Genomic DNA, 24561 nt, shown 5'->3' with positions numbered 1-24561 from the left:
TTACTCGACCAAAGTCAGGAATTTAATTATTAATTGATAATTGAATGATTATTAATACTTTTATCCAATTGATTATTATTAGAATAAATAATTAACTTCATCAATTGATTTGCTTTTAAATTATAATTCAAGTCTAAAATGAAACTAGAGTCGCATTTATTTTTGAACATACTGTAAGTGAAATTGCATAAGTGTGAGTACTGTGAACATGCCAGCTTTCCCTAATTGACCGATATTCTATATTAATGCTATTGTCTTTATGAAAAAATATAACTATCGAGGAACTAGTGTTATTAGAAGCAAATTTGTCTTTAACTAAGTATTTACCGATTTTTCAACGATCAAGTAATGTCAATCGAATATATTGTCATTTCACAGCATTGTTTGACGATTGAAAAATTGGCACTTTTTAAATACCTACGACATAGCTAGAAATTAAAACTATAAAATTTACCAACTTTACGTATTTGTAAGGTACTTTCGTACAATTGAAATAAAAATTAGCTGCCATTATGTTATTAATTATTATTACCCATTGAATTGATATATCACATAAAATACTTTAAAACAAGGACTTATATAATTAAAAATAATCATTACTAATTATAAAAACTTAGTTTAAGAATTATAATACTCATTGAGAACCATTTAAAATTATTATTTTATAAAAAGATCGGAGATTCAAAGAAATTAATTTAGAGATTATTTAAAATTTAATCATTAAAATCGGATTTAATCATAATAATATTAATTAAATAGAATATAATAGACATGGACGATTAAAAAATTATCATAAATCATACAATTATAATCAATATTAATAATTAATTAATTAATGCGGCAGTATTTTAAATGTGAGATTAAAGATTGCTAATGGACGGTAGAATTTTGGAAAATTTATCAAAGAACCATAAAAATGTACCTAATGCGATTTTTTAACATTTTTTTATGGTTTTTTTTTTTAACAATAACATACTATGACACGTTAGAAGGCACAACTGTGTTTGAAATCAGATTTTTTTTTACTTATTTCGAGTATTTAAGATATATTTACGAATATTTGCATTAAAAATTCATAAAATAAGAATAGAACCAGGCGATTGTCATGACATGTAGCATCTTATATAATATATTTTTCCGTTCCACTTATTTTTCTTATTTTGAGAATAAAAATATATGATAGCCCAGTTATATTTTTATTTTACTAACATTGTAATTTAATTTTGAGGTCACATGTTATATACGTAATAATGTGTCGGATATAAAATACAATAAATGGATTCAAATGTCATTTATAAGCTTTTAAAGACCTTTAGAATGTCCGACTCCAATAACAATTTTTTAATGTTATGAATAATTTTTAGATATCAGTACAACGCGGACGGTACATTATTTTTCACTACCAATCGAACATTACAAAAGTCCTCCAAATGTTTTTATCAATATTATCTTGATTTCTCTGCACTTCTTCAATATTTCCGTGGTCAACAAAGTATATCCCTTCATTTACGGTGACCACGAAGTGTTATTCCCCTTTGCGCCCATTTACGGTGACCACGAATTCTCCGTGGTCACCGAAGTGCGTGTGAGAGTGTCCGTGAGCGCATACATGACCGCGTCGTGGAATGTGGCCACAACTGTGTAGTTGACGCTTAGCAAGTACTCTGTCGTGTTGCGTATTGCTGCTTGGTCGTTGGAACGGAATTCTATCACCTGGAATTTTATTTTTGGGTGATTTACTTTTAATTAGAACTCATGTGCATGGACATATCGAATATAAATGTCGAATGTAGCCATATTCGTGTTTTGTGTTTGGATATTGCGATAGTTTGGTGTCTGTTTGTATAATGCATAATGTATTTTAAGCTATGCACGAAATTTTGTGTTGTTGTTGACTGTGTGTGTTGTTTTTGACTGTGTGTGTTTGTTGCCGTTGGCTGGGTTGATGTTCCGTGGTTGGCTGTGTGTCGCTGTTGGATGTGTGTATTGTTGTTTGTTTTGTGTGTGTGTGTTGTTATGTGGGGGCAAGTATATCGCCTCGCGGCGGTGCTGAAAAAAACTCCGGCTGTGTGGCCAGACGGCCGGAGTCTAGGGCGACTGAGTGAGGAACCTACGGACTATTATTGTTGTCTGTTTTTGTGTTGTTGTTGGGTATGTGTTGTTGTTGGATGTGTTTTTGTTGGATGTGTGTATTGTTGTTGGGTGCATGTTTTTGTTGGCTGTGTGTGGATTTTTGTTGGCAGTTGTATGTATTTGTGTTGCTGTTGGCTATGTTATGTGTGTGTGTGTGTTGTTTTTGTCTGTGTGTGTTGTTGTTGTCTGTGTTTGTGTTGCTGTTGGCTATATTATGTGTGTGTGTGTGTGTGTGTGTGTTGTTTTTGTCTGTTTGTGTCATTGTTGTCTGTGTTGCTGTTGGCTATGTTATGTGCACCTGCAGCTTGGCGCTGTTGGGCAGGCGGCGCAGCGCGGCGGGCACGGCGCGGCCGGCGAGCAGCGCGTAGTGCGGCCGCGTGACGCGCGCCGCCAGCAGCAGCGTGTGCAGCGGCAGGCACAGCACGCGCGAGCTGAACAGGCTCCCGCCACCCTCCGGCTCTTGGTAACTCACCTGACATACGAAACTTGCTTGTAAACACCATACTCGCCGTTAAACAAAAATAGAGTCTGGCCAGCCAAAGCTGAACCCAGTAAAAGGCGGCAAATTTAAAAAATATGGACCTGGTAACATCGGCTTTAGTAGGAAAAAAACATTTAGATACTTTTGATATTCTTAGAGGTGATCATAGTATATAGGTACATTAGGTACACAACAGCAGGATTTAAACGTTATTATAGCAAATGATTTGAACCGTTTTCAACAAAACTGACAACTAACTACGCCGAAACGCCATGATGACATTCCATAGTGTGGCCGCTACAAAAAACACTGGGTTCAGCTTTGGCTGGCCAAACTCTATGTATCAAAATATATCGCAATTAACAAAAACTTTAACCGTGAAAACAGATCCGGCTCGAAGGACCACTAAGTCCGGAGTCAAAAAGACGTTACGATGATGTAAGAAAATCGTAAAAATAAAGCTTGATTAGTGATTAACACTCAAGCGGGTATTTTTAATATTTTTATAAAAGCGCTCAACATCACGCCTTTTTCGAGCGTTTTATTAGTGTAAAAAAAGGAAAATTATTGCAAAATACTGTTTTTCAACTCAATCTACCATACTAGTAACGCGGTATCATTATCATACTGATATAGTTCACTCGTGAAGATTTTGTACAAACCCGGCCAAATATAGATCCCTGGGAGACCCCGCAAAGAAATAAGGTGATATTATATGAAATCGCATTTCATTTGGAGCTTTTCTTACCGAAAATAAATACAAAATTTTATATGATTTGTGAATAGTAAGACTCATTAGTAAATTCAGGAGTAATACAATACACACATCAACCTCGTGTGTTATACTCAATCAAATGCTTATGGGATATCAATTATCAATCGACATGGAAGCTGCCGAAATATACACCTTCTTTACCCATGTGACGTTTGTACTGTAGTTTACAGAAATTAAATTTAATAACTTTCATTCGATTGTAAGAAATTGTTTGTATCTCTTGAACGTGAAAACGTATTTATTTAAGAAAAAAAAAGTTTTGCTATTCTTTATTGAAAAAACAAAGGATATTAGTGGTAGTTGGTACTCGAATTTACCTGTACCAAAAAAAGTACACACATACACACTACAATACCGCTGAATGTTATGTATATTGTTTTTAGTTTTTGTTATTTTTACCAACAATTACTTCATATTGGGACCGCTTCTGGAGTATACTATATTAATTTAAATGAGATTTTTTTTAAACTTTATTTTTGGCAGGGAAATTACAGTCTATATAAAAAATATACAGAAAAGAGAAAGAAGCATACAGGTACTTAACACCAAGGCTGTAAGAAACATCACAAAACTTATAAACTAGACAAAAAACCGAAATATTCAACTAACCTCCCTCGGATGTGCAGTAGGGCTGAGACAAGCGTGCAGAGCGCTAGCAGCACCCCGCAGTGAGAGAAAGTCACGAGGCGCAGCCCTAACGGCCACGCCCTTCCAGCCTCGCACCATTTCAAGGTATGAAGTGGTTGGTTCGCGGTCACCTTGCGGTAGGATCTCAACGAATGTCCCGTTGTACTGTAAGTATTTAGTAATTTGAATGATTCAAGAAATTATATACAGGGTGTAATCGTTGAGTGTGCACAAGCAATTATTCCGTAACTATTGCAGATATTAAAATACTTTAAACTGATATCGAAAGTACTTAACCTAATGAGTAAAATGGCCATAATACATTTTTAAAATAAAACGAGAAATAACCAAAAATGTTACATTAAACGCTCCCATACATTTTGTATACATAGCAGATTTTCGAAGTGACGTCCAAATTGTGCAATGTTGTCGCTTGTGCACACTCAACAATTACACCCTGTATATTACTAAAGCTAATTTGGATGGTGATGGTATTAATAATGATTGAAATAACATTGATTGTATTAACGTTGATAGTAATGATGTTAACGATATTAATATTGATAGTAATGACGTTGACAGTATTAAATTCGATAGAATTAACTTTGATAGTAAATTGTGGCAATGCAGTACTGCCATAAATTAAAATATTGAATTGAATTGACTTTTATATTATAACATGTGACACACTAACATCTATAAGTGTTTTTTTGACAAGTATATGAACTTACAATCTCGCCATAAAGTCGATCAAGAACCTCCACCCGATCTGTTATATTGGGCACAGGCGGTGGGTTCTTCGGAGGGCGAGGCGCGAGGTGCAACTGCCTCACGTACGCTATGAGTATCGGTGACTCTGCCGGGATGCTGGCCAGCTCGTAGTCTTGCGACATATTGAGACGGAACTGTTGGGCGCCCATCGCTGAAAATAATGTTTATGTACGGTCTTCGTACATTACGTTGCGCGCTGTCAGCATTTTACGCGGACACGCGGCATTTTAATACATTTTATCAGTTCGCGTTCGATAACCATAGAAGTCGCGCGTACTCATTAACCATACCATATTATAGTTAAGGCAATAAAGGCAATTATTGTACTTAATTCTTTTATTTACTCTGTACGGGCCCTACAACCCCATACAGTTTATATTTATTTATTTATGACACTTTATTGTACAATACCAGTAATAAAAACAAGATATAGTTTAATGAATAAATAAATAAATTTTGGAGAAAATTTGTTATGTTGGAGATAACAAAATGAAGAGATATATAAAATGAAAAAAATAAATAATAGGCAATGAACTAAGACCAGGGCAGAACACTCATCAAATCTATAGACAGAAGTATTATGTACTTTACGAAAGCTGGGAAAAACTTGTAATGTTTTGTGTTCATAAATTGAACTCAAATCAATGAACAAGTTACTGCATTAATTGTTTATCTATTCTTCACTATTTCTATCCATGAAATCATTAAATTATCTACACAATGAAGCCAAAGTATGGGTCTTATAACTTACCAACAGTATCCATATAAATGAGCAGCATGGTCATCACAGTAACAAATGTGAGCACAAACAAAATAGCTGGTAGGAGTTTTCTATACAACTCATTTGGTGGTGTCTTTGTTAGGGACGGAATACCAAATCTATTTGTGGGCACTGGAGCGATGGGCACTGTAGTAGTTTTTGGGACTGGTTTTGGTACATCTTTCGGTTTGTCCACCGCTTCTTGTGGTACTTCTGGCAGCGGGTTTTCTTGTATTTTCTAAAAAACATAGTGTTGATAATATTTGTAAATTTTTAAGGAAAAGAAATTGATTGTGGATTGCAAATGAAATGTGTATCTTTTCCTTTAGCTTGAATTAAGGCATTATATAGTATTTATTATAATATTGTATTAAAATGCATTTATCAATGTACATTATTAATTTTACAGTGTTTATAATAGCAGCTTATTAAATAACTAGCTACATAAATTAGTTACCATTAGGATAAGACAGGATTAAAGATATTTTAGAATAATAAGTTAACCTTTCTTGATTTGCTGATATCACTGAGCAATTTCAAATAAATTCCTTATAATATACTACTACATAGCTGTAACCAAGCTATTTTATAATAGTGGTTGTGTTACAATGAATTTAATTAAGATATTATTGTAATTGTAATAAATCTTTCAACCTATTTTTAGTAATAAGCTGTATGTAACAATATAAGCTTAGTAATGCTGCTGAATCAGCCCAATGATCAACTGAACATGGAAAAAGTGTGAATTTTCCTTTGTGATGATTATATAAAGATTAATTGAATTTACTTCACTTATTTATGTTATCTAGTTTAATCTAATTGAACCGTGATTAATAGTAATCCTCTGGTTATATTTATAGCCCTAGAATGTGTATTTGTAGGAATTATACAACCCTTACATTACATATCCTTTGTTTAAATTTATAGTAATCTTTAAAAACGACAATTATATCTCTGATCTATACTTAGCTTACCATATTTTAAGTTTATTTCGAGTACACTAGAATTTTTTCATAGTACAAGCCAAAAAAAGAGCAGACGGCGTTGACAACAACTGTTACAGCAAGTTTTTTTTGACACATTGGCTAGGGATGCAAATACGGACTTAGCAAAGCTATTCATGTTTTATATAAAAACTTTTTGCTACTCACTTTCTCTGCCATTGTCCTTATTTAAAAATAAGAAACACTGAGTTATCTAAATAAAGAAAAGCATTTAAAACAAAAACAAGCTAACTTCGCACTATTGTACAACTTGTACTTTATTTTCACCAATTAAGCCTAGTTAATGATTGAAAGTGAAAGTTTTGTTTGAATTCCGTTGTTGTTAACAAGTTTTCATTGTTGAAACTTATATTAACTAGAATTTAAATTAATTAAAACAGGTGAACGCACAAAACACAGGTGTGAGGTAAATTCATTATCCAACGTGAGTCACCGTCCACCGATTTGTGACATACTGACATGAATGTTGCCACTTTTTGCCTTGGTTTGTTTACACCTGCTTACCTGCCAAATATTGCCTGCCACCTGCGTAGGTACCTAGTAGAAAATTATTTATTTCGTTTCTTTTTTTTTTAAATAATAAGTAATTGTAGAAATAATTTTTGATTAAATAACATGAATACACTTCCAAAAGTTTGATACAATCCTTTGATGATTCAAAACAGATCTCATTAATTCCCTAATTTACGTTATGTTTTATCATTTAAGTTTCAGAAAATCCTACCCCTCAAAACAGAATTTTCTGTTTTTTCAGATTTATATTTGGAGCAATAAGTGAGGAGACTACAACCTAGACAATAGACATTGACCGAAACGTAAAGGTCTGTTGTAGCTTCCGAGTTGAAGTATAAGCTGAAAGAAGGGTATTAAGGGAAACTCAATTCTAATTTTAATAAAACACGCAATTTAAGGAAAATTGTTTATTTTTATAAGTACAATTAAAGTAACAGCAATTCATCTTTAAAGTTTGCATTCAACCGATTTATACAAAATGTAATTATAAAAGACTATGCATATATTAATTATTATCAAGTATTTACAATAGCAATAATTGTGTGAAATATTTTAACTATCAAATAAATTACAGCAATTATTGACGATGAATGCGATAGTATTTACTTAGTTATTGTAGTCACGCACGTAATAACCCTCTTTAGAATACATATGAAGTACTTTTATTTGGATTTAAAATTTAACAATGATTTATGAAATATATTCACCCCTTTTGGCTCGCATGGAAAATAGACGCGAGGTTTATATTATGAGGTTTAAAATCATATTGCTAAAAATAGCATATGGATATATTTTATGCAAAATATCTACTACTATAAAAAAAAAAAAAAAATATTCAAGCTGTAAAATAAACACAGTACCACCTAAAATTTATGCTCCAACATAATTCTTATGGTTACAAATTGCAATATGTATGTATAATTTAAATCACAAAAACTGAACAAATTATGGACACTATTTTGACTTTAGATCACATAGATGATAGAAGTAAGAACTACGAAATAATAGGATACATGAAAAATTTCGGTTTTAAATTTTTTTTTTTTTTTATTATAACCCTGTGACACAAAAAACCTGTCCATTAGAAAATTACGGTAAGATTACGGTCTAGCAGCTCTAGACGTTTTAAAACATCATTCATGTTATTGTCTGTAAAAATAGTTACTTATGGAATTTATTTATTTAAACTATAAGAAATCGTAGGTATTTTGTGTTTTCATTCCCTCAGTTTTTTTTAATATTTGAACATAATTTACGAGCGCTAAATTACAATTTCTGTTACATCTGTTACACATTATGGAAAATACAGCTTCTTCACGATATACACAATAATTATACTGAAGTCTGAAATGAATATTAATTATAAACTCTATCACCATTGTAAAGCATTTTTATTTTTAGCATTAAATATTTCTTCTAAAGCAGCTTTTTCACTTGATCTCTATTCGTAGACGTTTATTTTAGTGTGCCTACAAAACATTGTAAATTTTATCTAAAACATAATATTATTTTCGGTTGCTTGAAGTATATATAATTTAAATCTTCTTATATATAAAAATGAATCGCAAAATGTGTTGGTAAGCGCATAACTCGAGAACGGCTGAACCGATTTCGATAATTCTTTTTTTATTATATTCCTTGAAGTACGAGGATGGTTTTTATGTAGAGAAAACGTAAATATGTACCACGGGCGAAGCCGGGGCGGACCGCTAGTTTTATATAATTTTTTATTATTTTCATCCGTAGTTCAATTATTATAATGATGGCAACACTTTAGCATTGCGTCAAAAAAATAACGTTACATGACGTTTAATTGACCAATAGCAATAATGCAAAAATCCCGCGCTTTTTAGCATACACAAATTTTCAGAAAATATGTGAAATGATATTTTATAGTCTGCATATTATTACTATAGTGTTTTTCCTAGGCTTCTCTTTTTTTGTGGGAAAAGCGCGAAAGAACCGTTTCTTAACCTTCGAGAATTTATGAATTGAAAAACGGGGTTCGTGAATTAAGTATTTCTATAGTTAAATAATTGTAAGTCATCATATTAATAATTACAACTTACACCGGTAATATGTATTGTTTTTTGAAAATCACATCCTGATCTAGGTACCTACTCTTAAGCTTCGTTTAAGTGTCGTTAAAATATATAAATATAATTTAATTATGTATTGTCTTGCGTCCATAAAAATCATTGTATACAAATACATACTTAGATTAAAATGGTTTGTGAAATTTATGAGTAAAATGGTAAGTACCGTCCTTTATATTATTTTAGAGTGCTAAAAATTTTAATACATACCTAATATTCACCTATGTATAAACTGAAATTTAAATTTTCCTTTTATCACTTAGTCACAGTAAGTAGATACATTTTTGTAGAACCTCAATCTTGAATAATTTGTGATATTTCAACTTATGATAAATAATCCTTGATGGTTTCGGAAGGCAATTTAAATATTATAAAGATATGCTAGGAATACATTTATTTAACCAAATTTATCGGCTTTTAAGACCACTGTAACTTGTAAGATGAGACTTTTCCCTTTGTAATACGTCATATGTTTTGTGTTGTGCGTAATTCATATTTAACTAATGCCATTTTTATTAATTTAAATTAGAATCAATATTGAAAAGCACAGTTATTATTTCGTCAATAATAACAGCTATGTTTTCATTAAAACAAACAATGTAAAATTATTATCAAAAATCCACACGATTTCAATGCAACACGATGAACGATTATACAAAAAATAATTAAAAATCGGTCGCTATTTTTGATAATTAAATATTTAATTTGATCTGTTCCAAAATGGTAATTTTTGTAGGCATACAATATTGTATATATTTATATATAATTATAATAATATTATCAAACACATACTAAAAAGTATGATTATCTATATTATATTAGCATTCTATGCACTTTAAATATAATATTCAATTAAATTATCTATCTTTACGTTCTCTAATGAGAAATATATATTTATAATATAATTAATATTTATTATTGTCTTAATTACAGAGTTTATTGTCAAAATTACAACAGTCATAAGTTAATTACAACATAATAAAGTACGTAGATAAAAATTCGAAAACATTTCTATATTCTATAACAGTAAAGTATTCATATTATTGTCAAGCACTCCCGCACTTAATTTAAGAGTAATTTTAATTCTATTATTGTCAATATTACATAGTTTTATATAATTTCAGAACTTTTATTATCATATCGGAATCAATTCCATATAATTATTCAACAATCGATAAAATCCTAAAGAAAATGTTGCAATTTTTATTAAATAGTATCATGATTTATTGTCTCCGTTTATATATTCGTCTCGTTCACTCGTACGCAACTAGAGAGAGAAAGCAATGATGCAACCCGTTCCTTATTTACGTCTTACGCTACGAATAAAATCTCTAAATAGTTCTACAAACTTCAAATAAGTCTAAAATTTAAAGATAGATGCTCAAATGCGCTTTAAATGTTTGATATGAAATTGATATTTTGTATATTGACATTAATACCCTTTCATAACTGTACAATAGGAAACGAGCTCTGGTCTCAGTCTGTGGACACAATCTTAGATAAATAACATTATTTTTTATTAAAACTCCTTACACGTTTATGTGTAGACATGGCAACCCCACCAGAGCTCGGTACGAGTATCGGAACGCTTTATCTAATCTGTGCGTGTGTGACAGCTGTCAGGATTGTGACAATAATTGACAGCGCGAGAAATGGCGCGAATTTGTTCGCGTCGCTTTGTCCCGGGAGTGGGATCGGTGTTCCCGGGTCTACCACGTGGATCTTCCAGCCGAGGTTGTTGTGCGTGTAACACTGGAATTAAATTAATTATTAGTTGTACAGTAACGGCTTTACTAATAAAAAGTTAAACAATGGATAAATTTCAACCATTTTCTACCATAGCTAGGTATGTCCTGCTCTTGCTCACGTGAAACGTCAATCATAAAAACAAGACAGGTTATTGCAAATTGCAATAACTAATCCATTGCATAGCGAATGGGTAACATTTTATTAGTAAGACCGTAAGTTCTTAGTGAAATATTTATTTATTCTTGCTTTATTAGTTGAAAAGCTTTAATAAAATATTGTTGAAAATTGCTTTGAAACAGTATGATGAATGAAAATAGCCTTAGCATGCTATGTAATTTGCTTTCTAAAGTTTCTTGGTATAATTTCAATTGTTTTGTTGAAATAAAACTTATTTCACTCTGTCTGCTTATAAACGAAACATATTATGTCAATCAGGTAAATTGCAGCTTTTAATCGGGTTAAATAATAAAATCAATGGGATTGGTTGTAGGTATTTCATATTTTCTACGTTCCACCGTCCACGCTCTACGTACGAATTTTTGAAGTGAAACTTCTTTATGCGCGTTGAGAGTAAAATTTTAGGTCGCGTCATGGCAATACCTTCACGTCATGGAGTAAGACGATTTCTGTATCTTTGAATTGCCAAAAAAGTTTCACTTCTGTGTCACGTGTGCTCGGCACACACGCTCTTATTTTAAATAAGGGATTCGAATAAAATAGTTTTACCTTCTTTGAATCTTGCCAAAGAAGTTTCACTTCTGACGCTATCCTTACCTGATAGTACACCAAATCAGGTGTTTCATGTGCCACAGTCCACTCGAGTACAGCAGGTTCTCCCTCGTTGCACTCTAACTGTAGAGTTTGCATGTACTCTTCAAATGTCTCCGAGACCGCTGATTGGTCGGTTGTTTTGTGCGTCCATTCGCAATAGCGGCCCACTGGGAAGGTAATAATGTTATAAATTATTTATAGTATTATTTATAGTTTATGCTTTGAATAGGCTTTATAGCTGCAATAGTGGAATTTTGCTTATCTTACAAGTTAATGGCTTTTATTTATTCAGACACTGACAGTGTATATAAATTAGAAGATATATTTTTTTATATTTCTTCAAATCTACTAAAAAATACATTTATCATATCGCTCATTTGCGACAAGAACGTGTTAACGAGCATATGTATCGTTATGGAATAATTATACAGTAGAATCCGTCGCATCGCGCTCTACCTGCTGCTAAAACGCGATATTTCTAGCTCCAAAAATGACCGAGTTATGAGAGAAAAGGTCGGCGACTATCGGTTTAGCGAAATCTCTTTTTGCTCTTGAATTTAATGCAAGAACGGTTTAAGTCAGTTGTCGCTGCTCCCTTGAGAAGAAAACTGCTGCCCGATTGCGGTAAAAACGTAACAGCTTATTGTATCACGGTTTTGCTGAAAGGTAAGTACAGCTTTTTGTTTTTTTACTGATTTATATTTGCAGCTATAACGGGACATTTGTATGTGGGTCATTATTGTAGTAAAAATAGTATTCGCATGCTACGGTTTACATAGGATTGTCCCGTTGTTGATGAAATAAACAATGTTTTTTGTTGGTTAATTTAAGATGTTCCGTTACAGTTGATAATAAAAGTACAAAATGTTTGGTATTTATGTTGGTTATCTCAAGTTAACACATTCTTGATAAAAAATAATACATTTTTACAACGAATACGCTACAATGTTGCATTATAAATGATAAAAATGTTGTCTGATTACTTAATTTATTTTTCAGATGGAATCACGGTCTAGGAAGCTTGTAAATCTTGAACGAGAAAATATTCATTATTTTATTTTACATTCACTTAAGTTAGAAAAACGAAAAGATCATACCGATTCTCAATACAATACAAATGAATTAAACAATCAATTTATTTTATAGCATAAACGAGTAAAAAATACCACTGAATAAAGAAATATGAAAAAAAATTTTTACAAATCAGTTAAAAAATGCAAGACAGTCCTACGAATCGAAAGCATCACAAAAAAAACTGTGCCGCCCCGTCAACTAAAAGAGAATCCTGCAAGGAAACCTGCATTTTCAAGTGTCAATTTTTTTTTTCGAAGAACAACACCGTGAAATACTGAAAGATTACTGGAATTTAGGAGAGATCAAGAAGCTGTCTCGAGACAAGAACCTGTGATTTGTTTTATGTATGACCGGGACCCGCAATAAATATTAGTTTCCTAATATTACTGAGATAAGCAAAATATAAAACAAAGTCGTTTTCCCCGGCCGAATGCTTGCCGTTTTGCAATTTTGATGCAGTTTTTGTTAACAGATAAAGTGATTCAAGAGGAAGGTTTATATGTATATTGTATAATAGCATCCATAAATAGGTGAATAGACTGTTATTTTTGACGTTTCTAATGTGATGTTGTAAATAATTACATTATTTTCCGCCTGCATTGCAAACGCATTCTGAACCCTACGAGATTTATCAAAATAATTTACCTACTAAGTATTTAACACATGAAAAAGTCTTCAGAAAAATCGATGGTATCAGGATTGCACCCGTGCGAATTCGGGGCGGGTCGTAATATTATAATTGCCAACGTTTGTGAGTAAAAGTAAAACAAAAAATATTAATGTCTGGTTATAATTGTATATTTTTTTTAAATGTGTATATTACTTGTATTTCAAAGAAAGTTACACAATAATTTCGCAAAAATATCTTTCATTTTGTAAAACAAAGTACAAAAATAAAAAGATTTCTACTACAGTAACACGTTTTAATTAAAATTTCCAATACATTTAGATTACTGATTATCAATAAAACGTAACAATACGACATAACTTGTAAAGTTATAGATTTTTATTCAATTTTTTTTTCAAGAAAAATGATACATATCTGTTTGTAACGCAATACTGCACACTTTTTACAAGAAAAACGCAACAAGAAGGGCCCTTTCTGAAATAAATAATCATAATAAATTTAATAACCGACTTATTGTTCTGGATACAATTTGATTCAAAAAAACGAGAACGTTTTAATATGTTGTATTGAGCTGAATAGTCTAAGCATAATAATTAAAAAGTTACAGGAATTTTAAACTTTCAAATGCGTTTTCCCAACAATTGAGATTTTGACTTTGTCACGTTATAGAAGCAAATGAGCGATATGTATATGATATTATAAGCGAATGAATATGAATTTAAAGCAATATACCATCATTTTATTTATTGTATTATGTATTTTTTATTTAATATTCTTAAAAAAAACATGAAACATCAACATTAATTTAAATAAAGTTCATTTAGAGGCGTTTTTTATTCGTAAAAAATGTATAATATTATAAATGCAAAAGTATCTCTGTATGTCGTTCTTACGCCTAAACCACAGAACCGTTTCGGATGAAATTTGGCACGATAGGCTATAAATTTAACTAAGAATATGCCATACCAGCAGTAGGATACGGATATCCTTCATTATCATACGCCACTCCGGCGAATACGCGCTGCTTCCTCTGATCCTCTTCTCTTTTTTGTCCAAAACCTCCCTCAGAGGAGTCGCTTATGTAGAACGGGTGGAATCTGGGAAATTAATGAATATATAATATGTAAATATAGATTTTAAGTTAATTATAATGAGGGTAGATTTTTTGTAATAACAGAAATAAAAGTAGCATTCTTTGAGGGTACTTCGCCAATTTTTTATCCTGATAACTTTTGTACATAGTATTGCGGGTCTCATTATTCATAGCATAAATAAACTTTTGATTCTATCATAAAAGATTAAAAAAATTCATGTATTTGAAAATCCTGAAGAAATGAAATTGATTTTGCGTGAACTCAAAAATCGAAATCCGTTAAAGCGTAGGTAATACGATATTTTTTGCCGGAAAGAAAGAAATTATAAACCTCATATTTAAAAAAAAATCTTTTCAATTTCGCATTTCTTACTTAGCCGGGTTAGTCCGATCGTCCCCCCCTTCCACCAGGAAGGTGTAAGTTTTGCCGCGCTCCACGTATATCTCTGGGATCAGCTGATCGTTGATGTACCACGCTATGCCCCATGATGGATGACCTGTAGATTATTTAATTATAACGTTCATGCATTAAAAACACTATTAAAACTAACTAGTTTTTAAACCTTCGTAAAAGTAATGAATTGAATTTCTTTAGTTGAAGGTGTCAATTAAAATGCTTATTAATTACTAAGAACTTTGCAAAACACATTTGCTGATGTTAGATGGCACTTTCCTTATCATACTTAAAAATCGATATACATATATATGTAGGTACTTACCAAGATCATTTGTGTAGTGTTTTGTAAATTAAAACAGAAGAATATTGAATCATATTTACCATACGGTAGGAATCCATTTGTAATTTCATTGTCTGCATGAAATTTAAGGACATACATTTTGTTAGTTTTTGTAAAAATAAATAGAAAATTGTCACTGTGCATTAATATTTTTTTATGAAGGTAGTCATAAAAAAACCGATTAAGTATATTAGTAGGAATTCCTTTTTTGAAGTTGTGATCTCCGTAGTAAAAGGTCCAGAATGATAAATATTAGTGCATTTTAAAGGTGAGTGCATGTGCTACGACAACCTGGTAAAAGTAACGAGTTATATCGTGAGCTGCAATATGCTAGCGAGAAAACTAAAACAAGGAATAATAATTATGCATTGTTACAATTCATTACATAATAATGCGAAAGACTTATACGATCGATAGTATAGTATCCTCGTCTGGATCTGTGATTTCCTATGTCGATATCGACCATTTATGGTCTATACAAATTAAAAAACATTTAACAGACCGTTAAGCTTCTGTATGTGCAATGTGTGTTTGTGTGTGTATGTATGTTTGAGTGGCTGGTTGGCTTGGTTGGTAGTGGCCCTGCCTTCCAAGCCAGAGGTCGTGGGTTCGATTCCCACCCGGGGCAAATATTTGTGTGATGAACATAGATGTTTGCACTGTGTCTGGGTGTTAATTATGTATATAAGTATTTATTTAAAATTATATATGTATGTTTATCAGCCATCTGGTTTCCATTACACAAGTGAAAGCTTAGTATGGGATCGTGCCGTGTGTGAAAATTGTCCATTTATTTATTTATTTATGTATGTATGTGCTTGTTTTTTGTTGTTCTGCGTGTGTGTGTATATGTAAGTGCATGTGTTCTGTGTGTATATATCGCTCACCAGTGACGGGCGTGTACCCGCGGCGGCCGCCGGCGGGCCCGATGCGCGCGGTGAAGTTGGCCAGCCCGGCGAGCACGCGCGGTCGCCACGGCGCTGGCCCGCCAGCTTCTAGCTCGGCTAGGCCGATGCATGTGTTGTCGTTCTGTAGCAACCGGAATATATTATTTAAAAAAAAGACGGGTTGCACTCCGGGAGTGCCGGCAGAAGTGAAAACTTGATTATTAACGTTCAGCATGTTTGATATTTTGGAATGGTATCCGTCTTACGCATGGAATATAAGGGCTAAAAAAAATCCGTCTTACGCTTTTTCGATCAGGCCACGTGTCCAACGCGAGTTTAAGATTTAATACCCAACACCGCTAAAGAAGTTTTCACTTCAAAAATCGTGTGTCGAGCACATGTGTCAGAAGTGAAACTTTTTTGAAAACATTCAAAGATACCGAAATCGTCGCCTTGACGTGACGATATTGCCATGACGCGACCTTGAAATTTTAGTCTCAAAGCGCCGTAAGAAGTATCACTTCGAAACATCACAAATATAATTAATTTCCAGTCCATTAATCACGTAATCTTTTTTTGTCATTTTTTAAACCCTCTCGCCCTTGGTAAGCTTGAGTGATACATGCAGAGGTTTTAAGCTAAATATAAAAGAAGGAGATTCGATGTTCGTCGAGAAAAATACTGTTCGATCATGTTAACGCGTTAAGAGCAAAAAAAAAACACAGAAAGAGAGGGTATTTCTATGAATGTATGAAAAACCAATTATCAATAATTTGATCACTTATTTAGATAACTTCAGTACCCATACAACTAAACTCGCAACAGTAGAAGTAGTCGATCCATCCGAAGTAAACAAAAAATTAACAAAAGCTGCTGATTGCTGACAGAATATTCAGTATTTACCCACTGTTGCATTGTACTACAATGATCACATGAAATCTAAGAAAACGTCATATACGTATTTTTCACATTGTTTTCACGTACTATAGGGAAATACTTGACCATATAAACTCGCATGGTGGTATGGTCTAAGATGCTTACACAAAATATAACAATTACAAAATTGTTAACATCTACAAAAACGAAATCTTACCAAAGCTCCAAAATCGAGTTGCACATCATTCCTCGTAGTATCCATGAAGGAATGTGCATTGGCTTCATATCTCGAGTTCAAAGGACCAAACGCCGCTATAACGGACTGAGAACGTGACGTCAGAACTTCCTTGTCTTTCATTGGCTCTTTGGCGGTTAAGGGTCTACGGTACGTGATCGTTGTTACACCGTTCTTCTGTTGCCCGGATACTGGAGATTTGTATTGGAAAGTTAGTAGTGAGGTGGAAGGGATGATGATGTGTGTGAATGATCAAAATAAAAACGAAATGAACATTAATTATATCAAGTTACAAGAACTGAATTGTGCATAATGGAATAAGACATAATATTACAGGAGATGTGCCCTCTGCTGCTCCCGCCAAATAAGTTGATAAAAACTGGATTCATTGACAAAATGAAAAAGACAAATTAGGTACTCCGTACTCGAGTAAATTATATTGATCTTAGTTAAAATTAGATATCATAGAACAGTAGCAAGATCTTTTTATCATCATCAAAAAATAACGAAGATAAAATAAATGCTTACCCAAAGTGACGTCATTACTGCCTCCGAGTCTAGCGTCAGGGCACACGCCTCGCTCACCGTCACACTGCGCTAAATGTGTTATTGTATAGTCTGCTACTCGGGGCTGGTTTGATCTGGAATTATATTGTTAAAATTATAGTAAGCTTGTGTTATTAGAAGCAGAATTTTTTCAACATCGCTCGTTTATTTGTTAATAATGTATAGTTTGATGTGAAAATATTTGGAGTAACTTATTATGATATCGAAATTGTTAATTTTTGTTATATGTAGAAAAAAAGGCAGTTAAATTATAAAACTTACCAGATTCCACAAGGAACTATATTATTGAAACGAACCAATAGTTTATCCAAAATAGTCGAAATCAATAATTTAAAGATTATGAAACAAAATATGTAACTTACGATAAAAAATATGCAAAAATTCTTTTGACGAGAAATAATCGAAGCAATACTTATGGTATAACTTAAAAAAACATTTATGTATCTCTGACAAAAAAACTGTTACTACTTTTTAAACAAGTCTCAAACTGTCCTAACAATCAGCTGCTACAATATGATAACACTCCAATAAAATATACTTACTTAGTATCCCAATACGCGACTACCACATCAGCACCCAACATGGCCGCTCTCCCTTCAGCACCAGATATACCGAAGGCCATGTACTGTTCTTTGCGCAGACGAGCAGACAAACTTATTTGGACTTGCTCTCCCTGGAAAAGCAAGGAAATAATTAGCTTTTCTTAAAGTGATTTTAAAACCTTGGTTCTTTACGTATAAAACGAACTAGACTCACAATCATGCTTAAAATGTCCGAAGTAAAACTCTGCCTACGTGTTACGCGCGTATTAGGTAGGCAGAGTTTCTGTAATGAGCGATACAATCTACTTTGAATGTTACCACGACGAAATAAGGTGTTAATTTCAATGTACGTGTCATACAACGCCGTAAATTTTTTGGAAGACTTTTGTGAGTCTAGTTATTTCGTGGAACAGGTTCAAAATAATGAAGGAATAGTAACTTAGCTTCTAGCAAGATATTGAAACTTCACCTACTTGTCGGTTAAAAGAAAATCGGTCAGTAAAATAAATGAAATGTAAATGAAATTTATTCGTCAGAATTGTAATGTGAATTGCCTTTGATATTGTACTAATTAAGGTTGTTAATTTCCGAGAAATTTACTTTCTGCAATGTGATATATGGATGTTATTAATTTCAAAACATAAAAATGACAGTACATTTTTATAACTTGCTTCTCATAGAATCTTATAATATTGAATATTAATTCTTATAGTATAAATATGATTGGAGATTAACAATTTTTGTAAATTTTATTATAGGTAGACAGGGGAAAAACAAAATTTAAAATTTTCACTTAACAAAATGGTGGGTCATTTTTCACATTATGTTAAATTTTTACAATTACCTTCATTTAACTCTGCATACCACTCGCTTGTAAATGAAATGAATAATTTTAATTTATGCATAACAAGAACACATTAAATAAACAAAACAGTAATAAAACAATTAAACATCATCTATATTTTTAAAATCTCGAGATTGTAGCGAAAACTGCAGAGGAATTTCTCCACTCCATCTTTATATGGGCGCGATATCAAAATTGATCCAACAATATTTATTAAAAAACACATTCATAAAAAAATACTCATAACATATTATAGACCGTATAAGTAATTTTTGAATTTGATTATTGACTGGATATAAAATAATGTAACATACATAATATAAATATACTTGTTATATGTAATATGTACCTACAGCTATTCCAACGACTATTCCAATCACGAGCTATTCCAACGACTAAAAAAATGTGTGCTTGTACTAGTGTACACACGTAAGAAGTGATACTTCTTTATGACCTTATTTTTCAAAAAATAATTTACTATATGCAAACAGAAATACGTCGAATCATGCGTGGTAGGGATAAGAAAAAGATGGCGCGTAACGGAAAAATGTCACGCGTAACGAATAAATGTTACACTAAATTTTTTTCCAACCCCGATTAGTCCATTGAATAAAAAGTTCTAGAGTGCGTGAGTTAGTAACGTAAGATGTTTCTTCGGAAACATGTCAAGAGTCCCTAGGTAATAAACATACTAAAACCCCGGGCCACTAGGAGGAGCCCCGGAGTGGGGGGAGGGGGGAAATGGGTCCATTTTTTCATTTTTCGCTTAAATCTCAAAAACGGTACATGTTAGAGAAAAACTTTCAAGGAAAAGTTGAAAGGCCATAAAATTATCTACAAGTTGTACCTGAATCATTTTTTCCTATATCCTACCGTTTCTGAGTTATACGCAGTAAAACATGATATTGGCTCAAACAATTTCCACATAAATCGATCAAAAAATATTTCTTTCTTCCAAAAAACTTAAATGTGCAACTTGTGACCGGTACTGATAGATTGCTCTTAATTAGGTCTATAATTGGTAAAATAAACACATTCCTCCATGGAAGCTTTTAGGAGGAATCGATTGTCAAAATATTATATTATGGTAGTTTGAGTTACTGAACTTGATCTTTTTATTTTTTTCTTCCAAAAAACTCAAAAGTGCAACTTATGACCGGTACAGATAGATTGCTCATAATTGGGTCTATCATTGATAAAAATACCAGATTCCACCACGGAGGCGTTTACGGGGAATTGCATTTTATTAGGGTAGTTACGATACTTGAACTTTTTATTTTTTTTCTCCAAAAAAACTCAAAAGTGCAACTTGTGACCGATACTGATAGATTGCTCTTAATTAGGTCTATAATTGGTAAAATAAACACATTCCTCCATGGAAGCCTTTAGGAGGAATCGATTCTCAAAATACTATATTAGGGTAGTTTGAGTTACTGAACTTTATCTTTTTATTTTTTTCTTCCAAAAAACTCAAAAGTGCAACTTGTGACCGGTACTGATAGATTGCTCTTAATTAGGTCTATAATTGGTAAAATAAACACATTCCTTCATGGAAGCCTTTAGGAGGAATCGATTGTCAAAATATTATATTAGGGTAGTTTGAGTTACTGAACTTGATCTTATTATTTTTTTCTTCCAAAAAACTCAAAAGTGCAACTTGTGACCGGTACAGATAGATTGCTCATAATAAGGTCTTTCATTGATAAAAATACTAGATTCCACCACGGAGGCGTTTACGGGGAATTGAATTTTATTAGGGTAGATACGATACTTGAACTTTTTATTTTTTTTCTTCCAAAAAAACTCAAAAGTGCAACTTGTGACCGGTACCGATAGATTGCTCATAATTAGGTCTATCATTGATAAAAAAACCAGATTCCACCATGGAGGCGTTTAGGAGGTATTGAATTTTATTAGGGTAGTTACGATACTTGAACTTTATAACTAACTACCCTAATAAAATTCAATTCCCCGTAAACACCTCCATGGTGGAATCTGATATTTTTATCAATGATAGACCTAATTATGAGCAATCTATCGGTACCGGTCACAAGTTGCACTTTTGAGCTTTTTGGAAGAAAAAAAATAAAAAGTTCATGTATCGTAACTGCCCTTATAAAATTCAATTCCCCGTAAACGCCTCCGTGGTGGAATCTGGTATTTTTAGCAATGATAGACCTAATTATGAGCAATCTATCTGTACCGGTCACAAGTTGCACTTTTGAGTTTTTTGGAAGAAAAAAATAAAAAGATCAAGTTCAGTAACTCAAACTGCCCTAATATAATATTTTGACAATCGATTCCTCCTAAAGGCTTCCATGGAGGAATGTGTTTATTTTACCAATTATAGAACTAATTAAGAGCAATCTATCAATACTGGTCACAAGTTGCACATTTGAGTTTTTTGGAAGAAAGAAATATTTTTTGATCGATTGATGTGGAAATTGTTTGAGCCAAAATCATGTTTTACTGCGTATAACTCAGAAACGGTAGGATATAGGAAAAAATGATTTGGGTACAACTTGTAGATAATTTTATGGCCTTTCAACTTTTCCTTGAAAGTTTTTCTGTAACATGTACCGTTTTTGAGATTTAAGCGAAAAATGAAAAAATGGACCCATTTCCCCCCTCCCCCCACTCCGGGGCTCCTCCTAGTGGCCCGGGGTTTTAGTATGTTTATTACCTAGGGACTCTTGACATGTTTCCGAAGAAACATCTTACGTTACTAACTCACGCACTCTAGACCCCCCTTGGAGGGACTCATTCAATGGACTAGATAAAGAAGTTCCACTTCAAAAAACGCTACGAATTCAAACCATCCGTCGCTATTGGGAGCTGTTACAAACAATTTCAACATAATACCAAAATCCTGACAAACAAGCAGCACACGATAGAACCTCGATAAATCTCACGAACTCGCCCCGTGAGTTAAGGCAATTTACAATTTATTAGCATCCCGCCTCGCTCGCGTCCGTTAAACGCCCATATTTCATAATTTAATTTGCATAAACGCGAGGGCGGATTTCATAACATTCTATTAATGTACAAAGTGGATACATTTAACTACCAATACGAGTACTGAATGTTTAGGAGGAAAAATTTATACGGGAATAAATTGAAAGAACAAGGATTTATTTTAGTCTGCGTATTACTTGTATACGTAGTATATTATTATTAGTCTGTGGTATTACATATAAGTTAATCATTATGTGGGTGGTGGGTTTAACAGTTGCTTTATTTTTACTTCAAGAATATTTACGCTCTGTGATTCTTTGATCAGATTTTTAGTAATATTGAGTCTCATCAGAAAAATTAACATTCGACCACGTCTCCGCTTATTTTCCGTTCATTTATGTATTTTTAAATCGACCGTGACGTTCTAAAAACGACGGCAGGCTCTTAATTCGTAGCGTATTTTTTCCGTAAAAACCACTTACATTAAATTTATTACAACCTTACCAGGGTCCTCTAAAAATTGAGAATTTCAAAATTAAATAACACGATTATTAGATAAATTTATGTATAATATTTACCTGTATTTCCCAGCGGATTTGCAGCCTTTTGTCAAGAATTTCCTTACAATTGTTAGATGCACTGTATGGCGTCTGAGATGTTGTAGAACTAGTCTGTAATAGCGGGTGTGGTTAGAAATAGAAATAATTAAAAGTTCTTGATAACATTGAATCTTTTTCTTTCATTCCGCCTGCGACTTCGCCCGCTTTGTCTAAAACCTAAATTATATACTAAAACCATCCACGTTAATCACTCTTTCTATTAAAAAAAACCGCATCAAAATCCGTTGCGTAGTTTTAAAGATTTAAGCTTAAGTTATGTTTTATAATATGCAGGTAGTGGTGATAAATATAATGAAATGAAAAATGTTCAACGTTTCCATTTTGTTAGCGTAAGCTACTATTAAGTATTCTGTGATTCAGTCTTTCCCCAAAAAGGCAATAATTATGATAATATGCTACGCTATACAACAGTCCCAGTTTTCCAATAAAATCGCGAAATATTATATCTGGCTGCCCCATAAAACTCATAGAGCCTGAGTAAAAATTGTAAAAAATATTATTTAGTTAGCACTCAAGCGAAAAACAATGGCATAATAATATTATGATTCTTTTACATATAAAAGACCAAAAATTATTTTAAAAATAATTTAAATAGCTCCCACTTACCGGATTGTACCACCAAGCAGGCTGTTAACAAGTTAATAATCCAAGGCAAGCGAAAGAAACACACATAAACACATAACATTTTATTAAATATGTAATATTCAGTCTTATTTAAAAAATCACCATAAATCTAAGGCATGATATAATGAAAATAAAAACATGAAAATGATAAAAAAATTGTTAACACACAATAAAAAAATTAAATAATCATTTATTAATTAAACCAATCAACGAACGGAAATTGTATTTTTGTTATTTTCGGTTTGTTACGCCGCTTTGGCGATGTTTTTTTAACCTGAAAAATAAATATCATAAATATTCCAATAGGTGGCGCTGTAATAAAACTAAAAACATTAAAACGTCCTTTGAAAGCTAAGCATGAAAGTAAATGATAAAATTAGCTTATAAGTGATCAGTAATTATTGATTGCGCGTCAAATTTTGAATAGATTTACAAATATTTACGGTCAACATTATAAAATAATTATTTCAGAGAACAATAAAGTTTGTAAATCCATTCAAAGGAAGTCGTATAATGATTAATATAATATTCTTAAAAATATAAGAAATTGAAAATCACCCTTTCACCATTTCCAATCCCATTTTATCAGAGCCCACCACCTTGTTTATTAAAAGTTATGTTAAAGTAATGCATATTAATATAAAGTTAAGTTTATCACAAGTCGGGTTTCGTACCAGTTAAGCTAAACAAGTGAGGATTATCAAAAGTTAGATTTGTTACGAAGTATGTTTTAACCAAGTCATTATTCCTACAAGTCAGGTTTAGCACAAGGCATTATTCCTGCAAGTCAGGTTTACCACAAGGCATAACTACTACAAGTCAGCTTTATCAGAAGTCATTCTTACAAATTGGGTTTATCACAAATTATTATATCCAAAAACAGGCTATACACAATACACATATCATTAGTCCTACAAGTCAAGTTAATCACAAATGGTTATTCCTACAAGTCAATTTTATCACAAGTCATTATTCCTACAGGTAAAGTTTATCACAAGGAATTATTCCTACATGTCAGGTTTATCACAAGGCATTATTACTACAAGTCAGGTTTATCACAAGGCATTATTACTACAAGTCAGGTTTACCACAAGGCATTATTACTACAAGTCAGGTTTACCACAAGGCATTATTACTACAAGTCAGGTTTACCATAAGGCATTATTACTACAAGTCAGGTTTACCATAAGGCATTATTA

At 32.5% G+C, this 24561-nt stretch overlaps 2 protein-coding genes across 3 annotated transcripts in view; both read right to left on the bottom strand.

The window, feature by feature from the left end:
• Positions 1-239: 239 nt before the first annotated feature.
• Positions 240-6980, bottom strand: S (EGF receptor activation regulator Star). Of its 2 annotated transcripts, none has more exons than XM_090115441.1 (6): positions 6699-6980; positions 5539-5785; positions 4748-4938; positions 3999-4181; positions 2432-2605; positions 240-1713 (listed from the first exon to the last, which is right to left on the bottom strand). In XM_090115441.1, the coding sequence occupies exons 1-6, from the start codon at positions 6708-6710 to the stop codon at positions 1546-1548; spliced, it is 975 nt and encodes a 324-aa protein (XP_089971567.1). In that variant the 5' UTR covers positions 6711-6980; the 3' UTR covers positions 240-1545. The 2 variants fall into 2 exon arrangements, with proteins under 2 accessions (XP_089971567.1, XP_089971568.1); XM_090115442.1 differs by lacking the exon at positions 6699-6980 and adding an exon at positions 6522-6664.
• A 1803-nt stretch (positions 6981-8783) lies between these two features.
• LOC149898423 (protein Skeletor, isoforms B/C) overlaps positions 8784-24561 on the bottom strand; it is a 34490-nt gene continuing 18712 nt past the window's right edge. Inside the window, exons 7-15 of the mRNA XM_090115638.1 lie at positions 22697-22789; positions 18320-18450; positions 17739-17851; positions 17193-17401; positions 16100-16241; positions 14849-14972; positions 14349-14479; positions 11684-11847; positions 8784-10912 (exon numbers count right to left, since the gene is read on the bottom strand). Coding sequence (XP_089971764.1) covers positions 10751-10912; positions 11684-11847; positions 14349-14479; positions 14849-14972; positions 16100-16241; positions 17193-17401; positions 17739-17851; positions 18320-18450; positions 22697-22789 — 1269 coding nt within the window. The 3' untranslated portion in view covers positions 8784-10750. The remainder of the gene's footprint in view (positions 10913-11683; positions 11848-14348; positions 14480-14848; positions 14973-16099; positions 16242-17192; positions 17402-17738; positions 17852-18319; positions 18451-22696; positions 22790-24561) is intronic.

The sequence above is a fragment of the Colias eurytheme genome, chromosome 23 (assembly GCF_061535395.1).
Source record: "Colias eurytheme isolate Ceu_HAF_F1 chromosome 23, ilColEury1 Martin Lab GWU primary, whole genome shotgun sequence".
NCBI lineage: Eukaryota > Metazoa > Arthropoda > Insecta > Lepidoptera > Pieridae > Colias > Colias eurytheme.
The sequence above is the reverse complement of the archived record's forward strand: the minus strand, read 5'-3'. Positions and strand labels throughout refer to the sequence as shown.